Source organism: Aulonocara sp. 'chitande type north' Nkhata Bay, linkage group LG23, assembly GCF_057382095.1.
Source record: "Aulonocara sp. 'chitande type north' Nkhata Bay isolate Kocher_YH1m ecotype deep benthic linkage group LG23, A_spYH_male_GT1.1, whole genome shotgun sequence".
Classification (NCBI taxonomy): Eukaryota; Metazoa; Chordata; class Actinopteri; order Cichliformes; family Cichlidae; genus Aulonocara; species Aulonocara sp. 'chitande type north' Nkhata Bay.
In genome coordinates this window covers 37,838,752-37,861,447 of record NC_141365.1, presented here as the reverse complement: position 1 = coordinate 37,861,447, position 22,696 = coordinate 37,838,752, and the positions used below count along the sequence as shown (strand labels likewise).

Here is a 22,696-nt window from a genome sequence, read left to right as displayed (position 1 = left end):
GTTATTTTCAGCGGTTTTGATCTGTCTGATTCTTTTTTCATCACACAGGAGCATGATCTGGAATAATAATGATCTTACACCCTATTAGTTCTTGCACCACAGGGAGGTTAAAGGTCAAGCCCAGCCACAACTCATCTGGAAGTGGTAGCACTTCAGTGTCGTGTTCAAGGGCACACACACACACACACACACACACAACACACACACACACATAAAGACCAGCTTGCAGTTTGCTGTGTGATGAAAGGTGTGTTAGTTTGCCACTGTGCAGATCCCCTCTCTCTCTCTCTCTCTCTCTCACACACACACACACACACACACACACACACACACACACAGGAAATTATTTTCTTCTCTCACAAATAAGAATCAACACTATTATGTCAAAAATGCTATACTTGACTTATGTGATTACAAGACCTTTGCATATTTTTATGCTACTATTTTAGTTGCCTTATATGGCTGATATAGGCATTCTTTGGTCTTGGTGCTGCAGCCAGGCTATTTAAAGCCTATCAGTGTAAGAGTTTTTTTTTCTCGGTCTATTGTGAGAATCTCCAAGAGGAGGAGCTCTGTATAGCCGTTTCAGTGCTTTCCCAGTTGCATAAAACTGCCCGATATAGAGACACTAAAGTACCGGAAGTTGCATGATATCCCTTCGTGAATAAACGTTTTTTTTTGTTTGTTTGTTTGTTTGTTTTTTTCTGGTTGGCTGGCAGTTGTTGGAAAGAAATGAAAAATATTTGTATGGTCATTTTTTAGAGTGATTAAATTTAAATTATGTTTTGTGATAGATAAAAGTCGTAAAATTGATCAAAACATTAAAGAGGCTTAAATAAAAATAAATAAATGCATTTGATCTACTCCAGGCTTTTATTCTGAAAGTCTGAATGTCTCCGGGAGAGCCGCGTGCTGCGGTCGCCTTGACGCCGCCTTGCCTCCTTGTAGTCCACCTCTACAACATGCAAATTACCGAGCAACTCCAATATATCGCAGATTGGTTAACTACACAGAGCGCGCGGCGCAGCGCGAGAGCAGGGTACGGCACGCGCTGGCATTGTATTTTTATTTTATTTTAAGTTGACCGTAGAAGCATAATTAGAAAAAAGAGAGATTAAAGAATAGCCCCGCTTTAATGGCAACAATGTTTTAACACTGTCGCCTCGAACCTGCAACTTAATCCTAATTGACTGTGGAGAGACTGGAAGGAGGAAGGCTGCGGGCTGCTCATCATCCCGGGACCGGAGTGAAACCTCACCGCAAAGCGTCCTGGTGTATCGGAATAATTAAGCGTGTGAGAGTGTGTGTGTGTGAGGAACCGCAAAGGAAAAGGGAGAGGACTGACGGAACCTGTGAAGTTTTGTAGTGTGTCAGCCTGTTTTATAAGGAGCTTCGTGGACTGTAGTGAAACTGTTAGCCTGCGCGTCCCCCCTCTCCTCTTTTTAAAGGTGGTGGGTTACCCGCATTAACTGATGGACCAAGTACAGTGAAATTTGGACTTAAACATCGTCTTTCTTCAACAGTTTTATCCGGTAAGTGTCACTTTACGGTGAATGTAAATATTTTTCTGTCAATGTTCTGTCAGTTATGGATCAGATGTGATTTATGGAAAGTTTATTTCTGTTTCATTGCAATTAAATAACTGCCCCCCCCCCCTTTGTTTTTTTTATTTATTTTTTTTATTGGGGTTAGCTTAAATGATAAGGAATCCGCGTCCATTACGGGCACGTTCTAACTAGCTAAAGAATGTTGCAGTGCCGTAACCATCCAGTTTTATCCCCCCTTAAAAACCTGCTATAAAACAGAGGGTGTAGATTGTCAGAAAGCACAGGCAGAAAACAGCTTTAAAGAAAAAAATAAATAAAAAATAGTGCCTGGACTTGACAGGAACAGAGAAGGAGCTGTGAGTTTTCCTGAGGGGGCTCCATTACCTCGAGCACACCTGGCTGTCTGCCACACACAGTTACTGTATCCTACGGCGCTGTTCTCCCCTATGGAAATTCGGACTGGTGTGCCTGTGCTCTGCTTTGTATTACATACAAGGAAAAATATATTTAAAAAAAAAGACAAAACTTTGGAGTGAGTGGCTCATTTTTAAAAGAGCTCTGCGCGGTAACAGATTGAAGCTGCCTCACACTTCGCTCTTCCCTCCTGGCGTTCGGCCATCACTAATTATATCTGTGGCGTATGAATATTTATTAGTGTTAGTGGTCACAGGTGTCTTTTAATGGGCGCTGCGTCATAAATTCTGACAGAACCGAGCCAATCAGGAAGCAGAGCCAGCCAATTAATCTCGTTACGTTTCACACGGCGCTGTTATAGCGTGCATGTTCACACTCTAATCACAGGCAGTTCAATAGATCTGCACTGCATTTGTGCCTTACTTCTAATCAGCTTTCCCCCTTCAATTAGAGGAAGTGCAAGTTAATGGGGAAAGCCCTGTCTGATTATCTTTAAGTTTGCTTAATTGAGTCTGGACCCCAATTTTTTGCTTGGATGAATAATGGTTAATAAGGTAATGCCCCAGTTATAGGCCCTGGATGGCATAACATTTGATTATTTATTTTTTTAATCACAACTTTCCTGTCTGGCTCTCTAGTGTTAAGAGTTTTCTTTTGTTTTTCCCCCCTCCAGCTTTGTAGCTCCATTGCTATAATACCTAAATAAAATAAAAAAAGTCACCCAGGCACAGGGAATTATAGAGAGAGGGGAAACAAGAGCTGATGTTAATTGTGGATATCAGGTGGTGCAGTCGTGGTTAGTCCCCTACAACTGAACAAACTGTTTGCAGTGAAGGGGAAACACAAATATGTTTGAATAGGGTAGGTGTTGTCTGTAATGAGTTGAGTAGCCAAAAGGAAATTGGCCACAGGTGTGAGTGGTCTGCGGATTTCAGAGCCAGCTCTGGGTCGAGGGTAGAGCTTCTGGCCATGGTGAAACTATATTAGTGTGCTGTTTGTCAGATTGAGAAATCCTGCAGTTATGTATCAGAGAGCGGAGATGAAGTAGGCAGCGTGAGCCCACGTAATATTGAATCAGTCAAAAAAAAAAAAGGAAGAAAAAAAAATGCTGGAATAAGGAGCAAGGGAGTTGAACTATCTCATGCCTGTTGAGTGGGTGGATGTCATAATTATCATTTCTCCAGGATTGTGGTGAAGGAGGGCCGCGGGCGCTGGCAGAATCTCTCACTGATATGTGGGTGTAGTGGTGGTGTCGACCCTGTAGGGGCAAGCCGCATCACTTCCAATCCAGAGGAGGAAAGGGACAAGTCCTGGAGTAATTGGTGCCTGGGAACACTGCAGGGGCGCTCGGGGAAAGTTGATAGACGGTCAGAGCGAGCACAGAAACAAGGCAGCGCAGAAACACATACGCACTCTGAAGCCATGGACTGCTAGGGTGTTTGGGGGTGGGGCTCTAATGTGCTATCCCATGTCGGGCTGAAATGAAACAACCTCTAGCCTGACGCAACAAGTCAACTGTCTCGCATTCTCCGGCCCAAACTCCACCTCATTCTGTTTCAGCCCCCCAGGCTAAAAGCCGCCTGACTTTTAAGTAGTAGACGCACGCAACTGTTGGTGGGAGACCTTCAAGGGAAATGGGGAGAAAAGCCTGGGAGTAAACAAGGCTCTCTTTTCCTTCAGTGGAGAAAGGTTGCTGGCTTTTCGTGGTCGTGTGTCACAGCAGGAAGGTGTAAATTAGCAGGCAGGACTTGTCATAACACGATAAAAAAGTTCTTAAAATACTTTGTAATTGTAAGAGAAAGCAATCAGGAGCAGTTAAAGTGCATGTTTATGGTAGCACATTCCTGAGTAACCACAACATAACAAAGGAGTGACTGAGCACAAACACCTGTAAAATTCACTTCAGTTCAGTTTTATTTATATAGCTCCAAATCAAAGCAATAGTCACCTTTAAGGCGCTTTATATTGTAAGTTATTGTCACAGTCTGGCTGAGGCAGACTGTATGTGTTTGCAAGAGAGGACTCAAACGCAGACCAAAAACTGAACGTGACATGGATTTACAAAAAACAAGCCGTTTATTGAGGCTAGGAAACAAGGTACAAACAAAGAGCATAGGTGAAACTAAACAATAACCTAAACTGGGTGAACTAAAACTAAACATGAAAAAACCTTAAACATGGTGAACTGACATGGATACCTGAAGTTGTGACGTGCATGAGCAGGCGACCTGACAAGGAATGACTGAAGACACATGGACTAAATGCACACAGGAGGATAATGAGGGAAACGGAAACACATGGGGAAACAGCTGACACACATGAACATAAGGACATCACAAGAGGAGAGTAAAACTAAAAACATTGAACATAGGAACACAGGACCCCTTCAAAATAAAACAGGAACCATAATGAGACGCAGACATGACAACATGAACTTGACAACATGAGACTCTCAGACATGAAAGGGCAGGGGGGACGTCACAGGGGTTGAAAACACAAGGGGGAACTAATAAGCAAATGAACATAGGAAACCTAATGAGCTTAAACATACTATAAACATCAAAATGAACTAAAAGTCAAAACACTGGGTCATAAGACCAGTGACCAGTTGGGGCTGAGGGAAGGAAGAGAGGGATTTTCTTTCTTTTTTTTTTTTAAGTGCTTCTTGCTACACATAGTAAACACATCTGGGTCTTATCTGGGATCTTTTTGGCACTGACAGCTCAGATGTTTGGGCCAGACATGGTATTAATGTGGGTTATAATTAGTGTAGTGTGGACCAGATGTGGCCCAAATGTTGTAACACATTTAATATAAGAATTGTTTAAGGTGGACCAGTGCAGTCAGTCAGCGCCAGATATGGGCAATAAAAAAGTGCATACTTTGGCCACATTTTGGGGAAAACATTAATGTCTAGCAGGGATTAAATTATATTAGAGCATATTTTACGCTCTAAAATATGTTTATATATTTATGAGAACGGAGCTTGGTCCCCATAGATCTCTCATAGTCTGGCTATTGAGTACTGCACATTTTCAACACACCTCAAAAACCTTTACAAGTTCAGCATTGTTCATTGTCTTGACACCAAACATTATCGCCAGCTGTTGAGCCTTTACCTATCCATCTTTATATTTTGCCAAGCACTTTATGAATATTGTAAAACCTTCTGCTGGAAAAGTAGCACATAGAATTTGATGGGCTGCTGCTAGCATTCTGATGAAATGCTCAGCGAGCAGATTATTTAGGACAATAACACCCCCCCCACCTTTGTTTGAAACGCAACACTCCCTTCTGTTGCAGCAGCGTCACGTGTGATGTGTACACATTTCTTGTGGCAGACGTGCAGCGTGTGCTGTGCTGCCTGTATATGCATTTAATCTGCAGTGTCTGTTGTGATTCCGGGAACTTCATTTGGCTCGGAGTAATCCATCTCAAAAACAAACAGGGAATTATGGGTGGCGTTGAGTCTTATATTTGACTTTGAAGCTTTTGTTCTGATAACAGGTTTTAGCAGGAGCTTAGAATGCTGTCCAGCTTCTTTAACTTCCCGCTGTGGCTCTCCCACTTAATTGGTCTTGAAAGGTCTTGTTTAGCTGGACGGCGCAGGTCAGCTCGAGTCTCTGCAGTTAAGTTGTCACACACTCAATTAACTGACAAAAAAAATGCACAGGCTGAAAGCAAGACACCTTGAACTTAATCTGCATTGAATTTGCTGTCTTATGTGTCCAGACAAGAATTATGTAAAAATATACCAGCTTTATCTTCCTTTTAAAAAGACATTACACCTTGGTGTTACTGATGCAGTCAAACAGACATAACATCTATCAATCTTCTCATCTAACCATCCACTCTTGCTCAATGGTGCCAGTCTGAAAATGTTTTTGACTATCGGTCCGTAAGCTCTGCCTCTGTCTGTGTGTACTGCTTAAGTCTGCTGCTGCATCTGATACTGGCAGCTCCAATGAGTCTTCTTATTTCCCTTGACCATAGACTGGATTTCCTTCAGGCAAATTTGCATCAGCCAAAGTGTCAGATAGGGTGGAGTTTTAGCTCTACTGGCTCTGCATCATAAAGCAAGTTATACTGATTCTAGTATGACACAGTAATGAATTATGGAGGCGCCTGGTGAATAAACAGGGAAAGGGCAGAGCAGAGGGAGAATCAGAATTGGTGGTGGGGGTGTGTGTGTGTATGATCCATCTCCATGTTTCCCAAACAGTAAAAGATAAATCTGTGACTTTGTGCTAATCCTATTACCTTCAACGTAGCTAAAAAAGCTGCGCCGCCATCTTTCCATTTCTCCCATGAACACACATGGGCTCAAAGTTTGCACCCATATGTGAAAATGTGCAGTCGCTTATGACAATCATAGTCTAGATCCTGTCAGGTAAATATAAAACACATACAGGCAACGTTTACATATGGCTTGTAGATTTTTCTTCCCTCTTTCTTTGCTTTTAGTAGGCGTCTTGATGAATTGTCACTTGATCACATACCATTCAGCTGTTACTAATGAACAGAGCCACTAACAGATGTGGTCATAAAAAACAGCTTATGACTTTATAATACTTTGTTCAGTTAGTAAACTCGTCATGGTTTTGCTGACGAACAGTAAGCTAGAGTGTAGTACATAAGGCTGAATATCAAACTGATAAATCAGACTGATTACATCCTACCAAGTGTTGGATAATGTCTTGTTATTTGATACTAAATTTTAGTATATTTGAAGTAAATCTCATCAGTGTTAAAGAGCCAATCAGCAGACAGCATACTAGTGCGAAGATCTAATGATCTCAGTGACTGGCTGTCTAATGTGTAGCAGAGTTATACAGAGAAAATCTATGTTACAAGTACTTATTTGTAAGCTGTGTTTTAAAAAAATAGTTTCATATCTTCTCCGAGTAACTAAAGTCTAATTACCAAATGTGAAGAAACAACTGCTTTGATTCTACATCCAAAAAATGTTTGTTTTGTCCTGATAGGATATCCACTGAAGTTGAACTTGGGCCAGTCTGCACTGTTGTGCAATAAACATTTGCACAATATTTTAACCGGGCAAGTCATTATGAATACATTCATATTTATGGTGGTGGTCAAAAACTGGGAGGTAGCTAAAAAAGTTATATAAAGGTTAAGAACCAAGAGACATCTGAAAACACATACTGATAAACCACTACCCCAGGGGTGGGCAATTCCAGGCGCACATGCATCGATTGTTTTTTTTTGAAAGGCTTACATCAGATAGCAGGTGGAGAAATTTGTACAAAAATTATTAGATTTGATGCCAATATCATAAAACTGCAATGCATGCATTAAAGAAAAGGCAACTACCAAGGCCGACTGTATGACAGATTTGATGAAACTCTTGAAATAATGGAGCAAAATAAGAGAGCAGGAAGCTGCTCTGTGTTTGACTGTAAGAACAATTAATCAGCCAGGACCGGATTTTCGAAAATCATTTCACATTTCCCAGAAATAGCCACATGCCCAATTTGAGGACGACTGTTAACTAATTGTAACATTACTGCAATGCGTGTGGTGACCCCCTTTAATTCCTGGCTTTTGTGCATTTTTAAATATTTGCATGAATATGTTGTAAAACAGCTCTGAGTTGGATCTCAAACATAAATGCGTAAATGGGTATGTTTTTATGTTCTGAAACTGCTCCTATGTGTAAAATGGTAAAATAACTTTCTTAATGGAGCTTTTCTATCCTAACGATCAATTTTAACAGTGAGGAAAACATATTGTTTAATCCTTGCTTTAAAAATAATCGAAGACTCTAGTTTTTGAATGATACCAGTCATAATTGCACAGTTAGGATATCCAGCGTGATCACAGTACATGACAATCCATCATGTCATATGAAAAATGTACTTACAGCTCGATTGTGTTTGACAATCACTTTATGTATTTGTAGTTTGTTTGGAAGGAAGTTTCTATAAATTCAAATTGAAAGTTTCAAAATAGACCAGTATTGGTATATTGCAGATATCTAACTAGAATGCATATGAAAATATAAAAATCGTTTTTTGTTGCGAGTTAGTATTTTTAGAGATTTAATATAATTTAAGTTTCTATTTTCAGATTTTCAGGTTGTCTATAAACTTGCCTGCATTTTTGTAGACCACAGAAACCAAGCTGTGATTAACTGACATGACAGAATGTTCTAGGTGGTGCCCTTTCTTTTGTTTATTCTCAGTAGCCAGGCCTGTCTACCTATAATATGTGACTCCTTTGAGAATGAAGTTTTTGTTTTTTTCCAAGTGGCTGATCTACACCTATTTATGGAGCGAATCATAAGACCGTCATTACCATTACCCTGTGGCCCTTTTTTTATGGAGGGCATGCTTTAAAATCGACATTAGAAACAACTGAAAGGCTGAAAGGACTAAGGATGGTTACACTGGAGATAGAAAGATATGAAACACTCACTGAATATTCTCAAAGAGCTATCTCATAATGATATAACACAACAATCTCTATTAAAACTGTTTTCTACTTTATTTAGAGTATTGGCTTTGCTTTCAGTTGCCTGACTTTCCAGGTAGCACTGAAACTAGATTGAGCATAGTGAACAAATGTATCTACACTTTGCCAGTCCTGCTGGTGAGTCACTCCTGAATAGAAAGTGTCCTTTTTTTTTTTTTTTTTTAAAGCGACAGTAAGGTATACAGAAACATACATCTGTTTGGTGCAGATGGGTCTTTTTACAAAACATACCTTGATCCTACTATACAGTGGCGTAACTCGCCTGCTCATTTCAGGAGAACTAATTACTGCGCATTAGTTAAACAGACCATTGGAAATGCAGGCCTTCTAAATCAAGCTTGCCAGGGGAGCTGAGCCACCCCCTCTTCCCTCCCTATCCCACACTGCCTTTGTGTTTCTATTATTAGTTCTATCATGCATATGTTCTCTATCAGAAATTAAGGCCCACCAGCAGAGAGCAGAAAGTGAGGAAGCTATGCAGTTACACAAGGTAGTGAGTAAGCAAAACTGTGGCATTAACTGTGTCAGTTAATGGCCATAAAGATGTATTAGGTCTCTATGCATGATGAAGTTCAGTATCTGCTTATGACTTACCATAGGGATGAGCTCCCAGCTGTTAGAACTACTGGACAACATGAGAAAAGCAGAGAGCCAATCGAATTTCTTTCTTTTCATTTTTTTTTTCATCGGGACACTGATGATGTTTCTAAAGATGCAATCCTTGTAGCAGCCAGCAGAGCGTGTGCTATCAGCCTCGCTCCCCTGATCACCAAGGCTGTGTGCTTCCAACACAGCTAAAAGGATCTTTGTTGGCCTGTTTGAAAGCACAATACTTCCACTAAAACCTCCACCATGCTGAAACAAAGGGCCAGAAAGTTCAGTCAGTGTTAATATATATATTTTATAAAATAGATGTATATAGACCGTTAACAGGTGGATGCACTTTAGTTAACTAAAACTAAAACTAGGAGCTAAAAAAACGTTTTGAACTTTTATTTTTTAAATTAAAATCTAAATCAGTCATACCTACTGCACTTACAAAACTAAAATCCAACTAAATATGTACAGCTGAAATGTCTTTAACATTGGTTTACTGGATTTGTTTTTATGCATGTTTGATTCAAATTTGAATAAATGCAATACAGTCACTTTCACTTGCGCTGGCACACGGAAAGTTTTGATAAACGTTTCAGCACAAGCACCGCAAGCAAAATGAAGCAATAGATCAACAATTCCGTTGGGAAACACATGATATCGCTCCATTCACAGGGACTTGACAGGCAAGAGCTCTGAAACCTGATCCTTGTACGTGTGAATCCTCATTAACCATATGCAGAACAATACAATACATGTCAGATGTTGGCTCATATGTTTGAATAAAAGTTGTTTTGTAGAATCCTGATTCTAAACCTGCTTGGATTTCAGTCTCACGGTGCTGGTACAGATTATATTTACATTATTGCTGCGGGTGGTGAACAGGTGGATTAAACTGTCAGAGAACTTCAGACTTCAGTGAATTAAACTCTACTCTTTCAACCACCCTGTTGTCAGGATCCATTAATCATCGCAGCTGCAGGTAGCCTAGCAATGAGGAGGACTAAGGTCATAAAATGCTAAGAACCGAGGTGACTAATGCTTTTAAGAGCAAGTGAAAAGCCAATAATATTGTGAGATATCCACAAGACATCTCCATGATATGTCCAAAACACTAATTTGGAGTGACTTTTATCACTCTTGAGCGAGCTAAGAGAATGGCTCTATCCATCGGGGTGCCACTAGGGATAACAAGTCTTTCATGCTACATCAGGTTGCCTCCTGCAACAGAAGAAGGAATTATGCCTTATGGGCTATTTGTGGCTCTAGCGTGCTTTACTTTGACAGTGACGAGGACAGAACACGACTATGACTGTGTTCATATTATCTAAAAATAATGTTCGGAACTGTCAACCGGATGGTGTGCATTCATACTTAGTACAGTGCAAATCCAGGTCCTTGTTTTGTTGTCATATACTGTATCTATAGTGTGTGTGTCTTTGTCAGTCCACTAGAAACTATGACAAATGTACAGATGGTAAATAAGTGGTGCTGCAGTGTGCTGTCAGGGGCGTAAAGAGTGCAAAAATCAATGGCAAGCAAGGGCACACGAGCTGTTCAGTAAGGATGGCATGCTTAGTATGAACCCTGGCTTTGCAAAGGAATGCCCAATACAGTTGTCATTTTAAAGTTTGTCACAGTCAAGCTGTGATAAAGCCACATTCAGTCCATTCATACTGAAATGCTGTCAGCAGTGAGATGTCTTTGTCAGAATCCATAGCAGTGTGGATTTTTGGTGACTTTTGCAAAGGGACATGCTCCAAGTTTATCAGCAAAGGTCTGCTCAGCTGCATCGCTTTCTCACACTACTTATGTGATACATTAGATTACCAAGTAATGAATTCTGGACTCATCTGCCTGTTCGAAAGTGACTTGTCCTACAGAAATGTTGATAAGAATAAAACTTGATTGCGTTGTTTCTAGGGCTGCGTGATTATGGCAACCATATCATTTAGCTCAATTATTGAAATCTTGATGATTTAACACATTGGTCACCTGATCAAACATGCTGCATGTATTAAACTTTAAAGTTGGAGCAAATTTCATATAAGGAGAGGAATTTTTTAATTTTTTAGGTTCAGTGAGAGTGACGCATGGTTGTCCTCTATGGAGTTAGGCGTACACTAGCGGGTGTTATTGACCCTAAACCCAGTTTCGCAAGGGCAGCCAGACGTCCTGGCTTACAGCCTCCATTGGAGGATGTCTATGGGGGAAACAAGGGGCTGTTGTGTGCTTCAGGGGACCTGTATAGTAGCTATGGGGAAACAATGGAGAACTAAGACCAACAAATAACTGGCACCTCTGCCGAGCGCCACTGAAAGTGGACTGAGAGACCAGCAAAGTGTTTGAGGCAAAGGCAGCTGCAGGCAGACATCAGTGATCATTCCACAGGCTTTTTAAAACTTCCTTTACACTGATTAGAAAGATTACTTAGGGTCAAGATGAAAATGCTCCTGTGTAAAACAAAGGGATACGCTTCATTGATAACACACACAAAAGTGAGTTTCATATTGAAAATGCATGCAAAAAGTTTTTGGATATACTTATCTTTGGTTATTTAAAGTCATTTGGCTGCTTACATCATCTCAGATATCATGCGTGCACTTGTCTGAATGGACACACTAATGAACATATAAAAAGACAACATTTATTTACAGCAGTGCTGTAAAAGTCTGCGTGGAAGATAAGCATTTGTGTATTCATGGCTTTCTGTGTGAGAGTGCTCGCACAGTCACATAGAAGAGGCCTTGTCACTCTGACATATTATACCCACGGGGGGCAGTGGACTCACTGTGGGTGTTCCGTGATATTATGGAGTGTTTCACTGCACTGGAACAATACAATTTATAACCGGTCCAGCAGAAGCATTAACAGGGTGTTTATTGGTTTTATAAATGGACAAAGCCTCCTGTGTATGTTCCAGCGATGGTAAAGAACCCGGCCTATGATTAATATTCCATCAACAGACTTTTTCCTCACTTTCTCTCTGATGTCTTACTCTCCTTCGCTCCATGCTGCTTTTCCTTTTTTCTTTTTTTTTTCACTCATCTGATTCGATTTTGGGTGATGAGTTGGCTTCGCTCGCATGCATGAGGAGCGATTGATTGATTGATTGATTGAATCTTTATGTTGAAAAAGTATAAAAAAAAAAAAAAAAGAATTAAAAGAGACAAATGAACAAAGCAAACAAAAGGAAAACGAGCAACCACAACTCCAAATAACGTCCATGTTCAAAAAGGAGCAGGAAGAAGCATAAGCTTATTTAATCCCACCCCTTTTCCACTATCTAGTATCAATAGACTACAGAAATACCTCCTTGTAATTACATTATATGTTATGTGTAATTTTTTTTTTTTTTTTTTAATATATACACATATATGTTTCTATCTATCCATACCTACGTATATACACACATACGCACATATACACATTTTCAATAACCCCATTAACACCTGAAGGATACACAACCTACAATTTTATATATATATATATATATATACACACACACACACACACACACATACATACATACATACATACATACATACACATACATATATACCCATATACCCATACCAACAAACCCGTGCATGCGCACACACATGAAAATATTAGACAAGAACACCCTATCAAATCTCTACCTTTTCCCTGTACCCTGTAAAAACCATATCCTTAAACCGCTTTTTAAACTGCGCCATGCTTGGACATTGCTTCATATCTTTACTTAGTCTGTTCCACAGCTTCACTCCGATCTCATAGGGCTTCAGTAGATCTCTAATTGAATTGTCTGAACAGCACGAGATGAACATTTGAATGTGTAAAAAAAAAAAAAAAGAGAGTGCAGCAGAAGACTGGCACTGGAAGAATGTTTCATCTCCTGCGCCCATCACACCGACTTCCATGCAACATTGATTGCTTGAAAAATGGATCAGTTAAGAGGAGTCTGTTTGAAATCCAGTAGGAAGAGAGCATCAAACTACTGCCGTTCTCTATCTGCTCTCTGCAGTGTTATCATGCAGCACGCGATAACATCTGTTAATAGTCTTTTTTTTTCCATTTCATATTATCCTACAAGCCATTAGGGTCACAAAGGTGAGCGCCTTGGGTCCCATGACTTCCACCAGACTCCTGAGCAATCAAATGTATATAAATAATAAAAAGGGAAATGCTGCAGTTATTATTCAGCACTAGATTTGGGAGATGTTGTCTGAATATTATCGCTGTCTAAACAATGTAAATTTAATAGGTTTGACGAATGAGATTTTTGTGTCTCATTTTGGTTTGTCACATTATCTTTAATTGCTAAACACGAGTACATAGTCACATTTCTCAATGTTCTGCATAGAAATGCTTGAAAATGATTATTGCTTAACTCCCAGTGATGTCTAACTGTATAAATGTGGAAGTTGTTCACAGCTTAGAAGTTTTGCCAATGTTTGATTTTACATTAATATCTTCTTTTCATATATGGAATCTGTGAGTATGTCTTTTCAAATACAGACTTTAAAAAGTTGATTCAAATATTTTCTTTCATTCTTGTTGCTTTTTGCAATAAGAATTCAGAAGCGAAAGACTGATTTCTAAAATAAATGCCATGCCTTTCCACATGGACGTGGGGGGGGGGGCAAGCAGCTGGAAAGGTCTAAGGGCAATTCCACCACTCAGAGAAAATTTTGGCTTTGAAAGCTTAAATTTGGTGGCCTATAGCCAATTCTGATACCTCTCTTCCATCACTTTACCTCCTCTTTTAATGAGTTTGCTTAGCCATCTGTAAAGATAAATTATTGCAGAGACCATTAAATGATAAATGTCTATTGATTCTTAATCTACGTTTTTATTTATTTAGTGACCGCTTGACTGCAGTGTTTTGAAGACATGCCAACGTGATGTTAATTAGAAACATAAACAGATATATCCATGATTAATCCTTAGCAGGAAATTACATTGACCTGGCAGGTTCAACACAGATATGACACCACATATCCCAAATAGCAAAACAATAACTATTCCTAATAAAGTTCTCCTGTATAAATACATAAAACAGCCAATAAAGGGTGCAGTCCCTTTGGCTGATTTCAGCTTCAAGAGCAGTCTTCTGTCCACCACCTGCTGGACTCTCAAATTCACGCCAATCCATAAAGTCCTTAATTCTTCCTCAGTTTCCCTCCTCCTCACCTCATTTGAGCAAGAATCATAAGAGGTGAAATCATAGAAACCGAGCCAAAGATTATTAAGATCACACTAAGTAAAACTTAGACTGCAGAACACCAGAATGATGTGTTATATTTGGGATTTTATAAACTGCATTCAACTATTACAAAGTTTAAAACTACAACACATTATTCAAATCTATTTGCTTTGTGGATTGTTGGTTGGACAAAAGGGAAATAATAATCTGACATTTTCAATTCTGTACGACATACCGGATAGATGACAGGAACATAAATGCAGAATAGTCTACAGTTTAAAAGACATCATCACTGTTTGAGAGACATTTTCATCCTTTGTGTATCTAAACAGTAGCTCAGTGAGTGATCTATAATGAGCAACTTGTCTTTCTCAAAGAGTGGTTGGTCTCCTTATTGTTGTACTCCCGTCCAGTCAGATTCAGAGCGCCAGATTTCCCTCGAGGCAAGAACATTCAACTAATTATTCCTGTGCATTCTGCCTGATGTTGTGGTGATTCCCTGTAGAAATGAGTAAGGGAGGGGATCATGAGATTATTAGTGCATTCAGGACCAGATTTACTAAGCAGGTCAAATTAACAGGAGACTGTAATCTGAGAACAACAGGAGTTTAAAGGTCTGCTGTTGATCTGCTAACACAGAAACAGACAGTGTATTTTAGTAATATCCAATTCAGAAACTTGTGTAGGGTCACGGACGAGAAGAACAGATGAGGGTGTGAGGAATTGGCTAACGATGCAGGTGCGGTTTGTTACCTGCAATCTGCAATATGTTATTAGCATGGGTTTGAAAGCATTTGTTTCTCTCAGTAATCAGCATGGCAGGGAAGAAGTGAAGAAGAAGCTGTTTTCTGTGGTAGAATCAGAGGTGTTATTGGAGGAATGTAATATCCATCCAGCCATCTTTTCTTTCTCCCCTTCAGGATCTCCCACATGCAACCTGCTCACTAAAGGGACACTTGTAACAGCATTGAGGTGCATACATTAGCAAGAAAGCTTGCTTCATGGAGGAAATTTTTAAAATGACCTGAGGAGAAACGTTTGTGGACTACTACGGTTGTCTCACCTGTATGCCGCTTGGGTTTGGTATATCAAAAATTTCCACTTGTGGCTAACCACTGTTGAGCAGTTGCACTTTTACTATAATTAAAACAACAGAAATCACTCAGTCGCAAAAAAATACCATCAGTTAAAAACTTGACATCGAATATCTGTGTTCGTTAGACTACGTTTTTCTGCTTGGTGGGTTGATGGGTTTTTTTTCACCTCCCTCCCCCAAACGTTGTAAACTTGTCTTTATTAAGCACTGCAGGAATTATAGGTGTTGCAAATTTTCTGTGCCTTTTATTGAATTGTTTTTCTTTTTCCAAAGCAATGTAAGAATACCATTCCTTGGCATTCAGTATATCGCTTTTCCTTTCATTCCCCCCAAAAAAACGAACACATCTTTTCACCGGCACACTTTGTGTTCTGGCCTGCTCACGGTTGCAAGTGTTACAGTAAAGTGTAAAATGCTGCAGCAGAGGACATGCTCAACTACTGTAATAACATTACATTATGTGCTTTAATTTAAATACTTCCCAGGCCAGATTTTGCAGTCTGAAACAGAAACTTGTCTAAATAGATATGCTGTAAAGCTAGCCAAAGAAAAAACTGTCCACACATTTCCTTTTACTACAGCTTCCTTTTTGGCTCTTTGTGCACTTATGAGAGTTGAAGCTGGTGCCATCTGAGTTAGGTAAGAGTTCAGTGACATTACCAGTAATGTATTACTTTGGTAATGTAACGAGTGTCTTAGGGTTTTTATATTTCTTAGAGTTCTCGCTATTCAGTGTTTCCCGGGTCCATGGAGTGAGGAGTGTAAAGTCTCTTATCGGTTATTGCAGGTATGTGGAGAATGACCTTGGGGTATATGCCTGAACCTCAAAGATGTTGAAGATGGAGTTGTCTTGGTTTTCATCAATACTGTTGACTTTGCCCTGTGGCACCAAAAATGCATGGAGGCATGGTGAGGGAGGCAAAAAGTTGAAAGAAGGAAAGAAGAGGCACGGAGAGGGTTGGGGAATAACTTCAGAGATGTTTTAGCTTCATGGAGCTGATATCTTCTCTCTGTTGTCTCCCTGGGTTGGGTGTGTGTTGTGTGAGGATTGCTTGACTTGGTAAACAGAACAATTGTTATATTTATAGTCAGACTGTAGTAAGCATTTAAAATCTGAACGTCTGATGTGTTTCAGAACAGTAATTAAGCTAATTGGTACATGAATGCCTGCTGGTCCCTTGGTCTGTATCTCTAGGCTATATAGAAAATGTAATTTTCTAAAACTTTACAATTAGAGGACAAAAAAAAAAATTGAGCATCCAAACTGACACATCAAAAACTTCACATTTTTTTAAAGTCTTTTTGTTGTTTTCCCCAAAACAGTAGAGTGGTTTTTGATGATGAATTCACAGGGTGTATCTCTAGTCTGCACACCAAAAAAGATATTTTTTTCTATTACTGCTTTAGGGCACAGGCAACTGCAAACACCCCCAGAAAATATGCCCCACATGTCTCTGACTTTGCGTAAAGGGGAGATATTTCCTCAGCTTTGTAAAGAGAGACAGTTGAGTATTATTTCGATAGATATCTTGAGTCATAGCTTTCACTCTCTGACAAACACAGGCTGGATTGGCTTGCCCCGTCTTGCCAGAATGAAGCTTTCCAGTTACTAATCGCATTCGTTAACAAGAACGGCTGTCATCTCTCACGTCTTTCCTCTTTGAAGAATCCCATTCGTTAACAGTGAATATCTAGATGATTCTTGATCTAGGGAAGATGTCTACACTTCTGCACCAGTCCCCCAAGAGTGATTTAGCCTTTGATCCATCGGGATTTTAGTCGACTTAATGTAATAGATTTCAATGTGGTGCGCAGGCTGCTCATCATTAAAATCAGATTTCAGCTTTTCCCTTGTCATTCAACATAAATCCTACTCACAGTTTGATTTGGTTTTCAGTGGACCGAGCTGCCCCTCCACACGCTTCGGTTTATTGCTTTAATATAGTTTGTAAAATAATACAGTCAAGAGTATTTGAAAGAATTCAGATGTATGAATACAGGGTTGGCTCAGATTTAATTCTCTTTGAGTCCAGCCTCATGTGAGTTAGCTGGTTTTGCAATAAAACGGGGTCATTTATTTCACGTTCTAAATGTAGAATGCTTGTTCTAAATGTTGCTTTGACATGGATTGAAGTGACTTCTGCATTTGCATGACTCACACTACGTCTTTGTTCAGACGAGCCTGCATATAAAGGGCAGAGAAATCAGTCAAATGAGTCTCTCTCTCTCTCGCTCTGCCTCTTTTTTTTTTTTAAATAATGTACCATTATCCCACTGAGTCACTGGGAAGAGTTGCTGTCTGATCTCAGTCCTCACCCTGTGGAATTTATTTACTCATCGGTAAAATGCAGTGCCCCGGGAGGGAGTCTTAATTCTGAAGTGTTTTATTGGATGAATAGGCGTGCCATTAGCTAGAGATGATGCTACATATATTGAGTAAAGGCAACATAGGTGTAAACATTCAGAAAGAAGAGAATACTTCTTAGAGTTTTCACAGTTGCTAAGACATCTCCACCCCTTTTTGTAAAACTGTTAACGACACCTTACTAAACCTCTGACAATGCTGGCGAAACCAGTCGCATCAAAACAGCTTTGTCAGAGCTCAAAAACCACACAGTGTTTTCAGATCACACACACACTCACAGCCTGCGAAAAATAAGCCCACTGCTGTGCATTCATTACACACTAAAGTGAAAGAAAAAATGATGAGAACATGAAGCTCCAAGATTTTTTTTCCAGTAAAAATAAAGTGTGTGAAGCTGCTTCCAATTCCACTAAAATAACAAAATATGTACCTTTGCTGTGCAGTAGATGTTGGATTTTGTGATGGCCACGGATGATCAACAGAGATCTGGTTGTCCTGTTTGCCTCACAAGTTTGCATGAAATTCATTCATGTATTGTATATCTCATAAGAAATTAATACGATATAATTTACTCACAAAGATGGTCTCTTTCGTATTGCAGCATAGTCATACGTTAAAAAGTCAATAAATCAAGAGAATATTCGTAAATAAATCAGAGTGTGCAAGTATAAATCTAAATATAGGTAAAGCATGCTGACTATAAGAGGGAGTGGGAAATTGTATTAAAACTAATGAGCGTTTCATATAAATTGAACACAATGTGTAGAGAATACTGGACACTGTTAGCATTGTTTTCTAGTCTTATATATTTTTCATGCAATTAAGGCTGTGCAAGGACAGTTCTACACTACATAAAGGCTTTGACCCAAGAACTGTGTTACTCGTCATGCATATGATGCACTCATAAATATAATTTTACACTTTTACACATACATAACATAAACTTGCTGTTGTAACATATGAAACTTAAATGACATTTGGATCACTGACAATGAGACTGAATATAATTTTAATGCTACGTGTAAGTGGCACAGTTATTTAGGACATCGTGTTTGAGTTTGACCTTCTGCAACATAGTTGCTTAACACTTTTCTTTTTCCTCCCCACCCCTTCTGCCCATCCTTTCTTCACAGATTTCTCAGGCCGAAATGCTGCCTTGTGTCATTTTCATCGGCTTGTTTCTCGCTGCGGTCCAATCCCAAGATATCCATCCCTCAGAGGCATCATCCTCCATTAGTGAGTCTTGTGACTCCTTGTGCTCTTGCGAGAGAAAAGACGGCATCTTTCATCTTAACTGCGAGCAGAGAAACATCAGCAAAATCTCCCAAATCAAAGTCCCAGCAGGTGTGCCCTTCCACCTGAACCTTTACAAGAATGACTTGGTTGAGCTCCGTGCTGAGGAAATGGAAGGGCTTAAGAGTGCCCTTTCACTGCACATCGGGGGTAATAGTATACAAGAGCTGGAGCCAGGGGTCTTTAGCACTTTCGGTTCGCTGAAAAAACTCCATATAAATAGCAATTTCCTTGTCACACTGAAAGAGGACACTTTTCAAGGCCTGGTGAATTTGGAATTTCTCCAAGCTGACACAAATTTCATACGGGTCATCGAGCCAGGGGCCTTCAACAAACTGATCCGCCTCAAGGTCCTCATCCTCAATGACAATTCCATCGAGTTTTTACCCAGCAACATTTTCCGATTTGTACCACTCACCCACCTGGACCTGCGTGGCAACAAGCTCCAGACACTGCCCTATGTCGGCTTTTTGGAGCATATTGGGCGCATAATGGAACTCCTCCTAGAAGACAATGACTGGGTCTGTAACTGTGACATTTTACATTTAAAAATCTGGATGGAGAACATGAGAGCCCAATCATCAATCAGCGATGTGATCTGCACCACACCACATGACCTCAAGGGGTCCATTCTGGCAAAGGTGAAGCGGGACATCCTCTGTCCATCCCACGCCAATATTCCCTTGGAGGAGCCGTCAAAGTCACTGGATATGGTTGTTACTCCCTCATCCAAAGTAGCTCAGATTCCCAAGTTGGTCAATGCCAAGGATGACGGCAGAATCCCGACACCATCTCACATTCCCAGCAGTCCTTGTGTGGAGCATTGTTCTTGTCACAATCACCCCGTGGCTGGGTTTTTGATGCATTGTCAAGACCGAGGAATTCAAAAGGTGTCAGATATCGGAATACTTAAGGAAAGCCCAACTAAGCTCGTTATGACGGGAAATATGATTCAGAAACTTCTGAAGTACGACTTTGTAACATATGATAGTTTAGAATTGCTCAACTTGGCAAACAACAGAATCGATTACATTGATAATGAAACTTTCCTCAGCTTAAGCAGCTTGAAAAAGCTCTACTTAAATGGCAACAGAATTGAAAAGCTTTTCTCTACCATGTTTGTAGGACTGCACAACCTTGAATACCTATATCTGGAATACAACCTCATCAAAGAGATTGCACCAGGCACATTTAATCCCCTGCCAAACCTGAAGCTGCTGTCATTAAATAACAACCTGCTCAGCTCTCTTCCAGCGCAGATATTTCGCAACGTGCCTCTCGCCAAATTAAACCTGAGAAAAAACCTGCTTATGCACCTGCCAGTGAGCAACGTGCTCGATCAACTCGACTCGCTGGAGCAGATTTATTTAGAGGACAACCCCTGGGACTGCAGCTGTGACTTGCTCAGCCTCAAACAATGGGTAGAGAAACTGAGAAAGGACACAGTGGTGGGCTCCATTTTGTGTCACATGCCAAAGAAAGTGATGCAGACCGACCTGAGAAGCCTTCATCATGAGGTGCTTTGTCCCGGTTTAGGGACCTACCACCCATTGCCCTCAAATGAAGAGAGTGTGACAGCCACCCTGGGGCCCAACAGCGATGAGAGGAGTCTCCTCATCTCACTCACAGACACTATCCCACTGTCTGTGCTCATTTTAAGCCTTCTTGTTTTTGTCCTCATGGTCATATTCTGCTCGGCTGGGCTGGTGGTGTTCGTCGTGCATCGGCGGCGGCGGAGGGCGAAGAAAAAAGCAGCAGAGGAGCAGCCGCGAGAAAACACCAGCAGTAGCTCCCCCATTCACTTGCATTACAGCATGTATGGGCAGAAAACCACTCACCACACTCTGACACAGAGGACGGGGTCCACCACTCTGTACGAGGACAGGTCGCACAGTCCCATCGTGCAGATCTGCCGCAACCCCACCTACTGCTCTCAGCACAAGGAGCACGACGCCGATATGGATTATAACCTCGACGAGCCCAGCTCCAAGCATCACCTCTGCCGGAGCATCATGGAGAAGGAGAACACGTCGCCCCTCACGGGAAACCCCAGCTCAAAGTTCAGATCCATGCCCGGAGAGTGCCCCGCGGAGTTTGTCACTCTCAGCAACCCCAACTCCTTGTACAGGAACATTCTGGAGAGGGAGAAGGAGCTGCAGCAGCTGGGAATAACAGAATACCTGAGAAAAAATATGCCTCAGCTTCAGCCTGCTGTAGACATGCAGGTCCCAGGGCACCAGGAGGAGGTGAAACTAATGGAGACAATTATGTACTCAAGACCACACAAGGTCATGCTTGAGCAAACAAAAAACGAGTACTTTGAACTCAAAGCTAACCTGCATACTGAACCAGACTATTTGGAAGTTCTGGAGCATCAAACTGCATTTAACTGAGCTTATGAAGTTATAATAAATATATATACATAAAATGTTTGATCTAAGTGCCTTGTCCTTTTTGCCCTCTTGTACTTGCCACAGTGTAAAATATAAATATAGATATATGATGGGCACATCTCTTAAATTGTAGCACAGAATGTAATTGGTTGATTCTTTTTTTGTTTCATCTGTTGACAGCCATGTTATGTAGCTGGTAAAAGGTGTCATTATTTATGGCCAAATATAACTTAACCGCTTAATCTCCACAGGACCACTGAGACGTCATTTGAAATATAACATCATCTTCAAAGATTCAGTTTGCTGTGGCCAAAACAAAACCCGAACCTAACGCGAGATGAGCGTGTGCTGTCTAGGGTTGAGTTCAGGATTAGGGTTAAGGGGAACACACCATTCACACACAGACTGTTAGATGAAAACTACAGAGCTTCATTTAAACAGCATCAGCTTCTGCTTTATGAAAATACCCTAAACCCCAACCCTAATACGAACCCTGTTGGATGTTTAAGAGGTTAAAACTCACAGTCTGTTGAACAGACCTGTGTTGAAACCAACTTTTTTTGTTTTTTTTAAATGATTAATTACATCTCTGCTGTGTTACTGCAGCCAAATGAATCGATCCACATAGCACCCTCCCCATCCCCCTCACGCTCCAACATCCCGACGGAATAAAGCAGATGTTTGGGAAGAAGTGAGTGAATTTCAATCATCACTTGACCCAGAAATGCTGTTTAATCAGTTTACCCTGACTCTGGGTATGACCTGATTACATCCTCTGTCAACATAAGCCAGCTGGATTGCCGCAACCAGAATGCTCATTGTGCCGAAGAGTCAGCAAATTGCCAACATGTACATAAAAATATATATATATATATATATATAAAAAAAAATACAGGGATAGGAGTGCAGTTTGAAAGCTATCCTTCTGTCAGTTAATTGACACGACATAGGAACTTTATTTATTTTTGTACAAGCTACGTCTTTATTTCTTGAGTCAGTAAGTAGAGCACTTCAAGTAAAGTATATACACCACTGTAATGTTGTAAAAATGCATTGCACTAATCAAATGCCATAAGATGGTGCATGACAATCAGAGTCCTGCTGAAATTTGTTTTGTTTTGTTGTTTTTTTTAAGCTTTTGATGAAAAAGCCACTAATGTGGAATATCATTGATCTGTGTGTGTCTGAGTGTCTGTGTGTGAGACGTGTGCCACTATTTTCTGTCTGACAACAGCATTTGGGAACATTGTTCGTTCCTCGTGCTGACATTTATTAACTTCCTGGAACATAACATTGCCCGAAAGCGAGCGA

The 22,696-nt window shown here is 40.4% G+C and overlaps 1 protein-coding gene across 1 annotated transcript; it reads left to right on the top strand.

The window, feature by feature from the left end:
* Positions 1–959: 959 nt before the first annotated feature.
* Positions 960–22,257, top strand: slitrk6 (SLIT and NTRK-like family, member 6). Its single transcript, XM_086282998.1, has 2 exons — positions 960–1,532; positions 18,833–22,257. The coding sequence occupies exon 2, from the start codon at positions 18,848–18,850 to the stop codon at positions 21,383–21,385; it is 2,538 nt and encodes an 845-aa protein (XP_086139124.1). The 5' UTR covers positions 960–1,532; positions 18,833–18,847; the 3' UTR covers positions 21,386–22,257.
* The last annotated feature ends 439 nt before the right edge of the window (positions 22,258–22,696 follow it).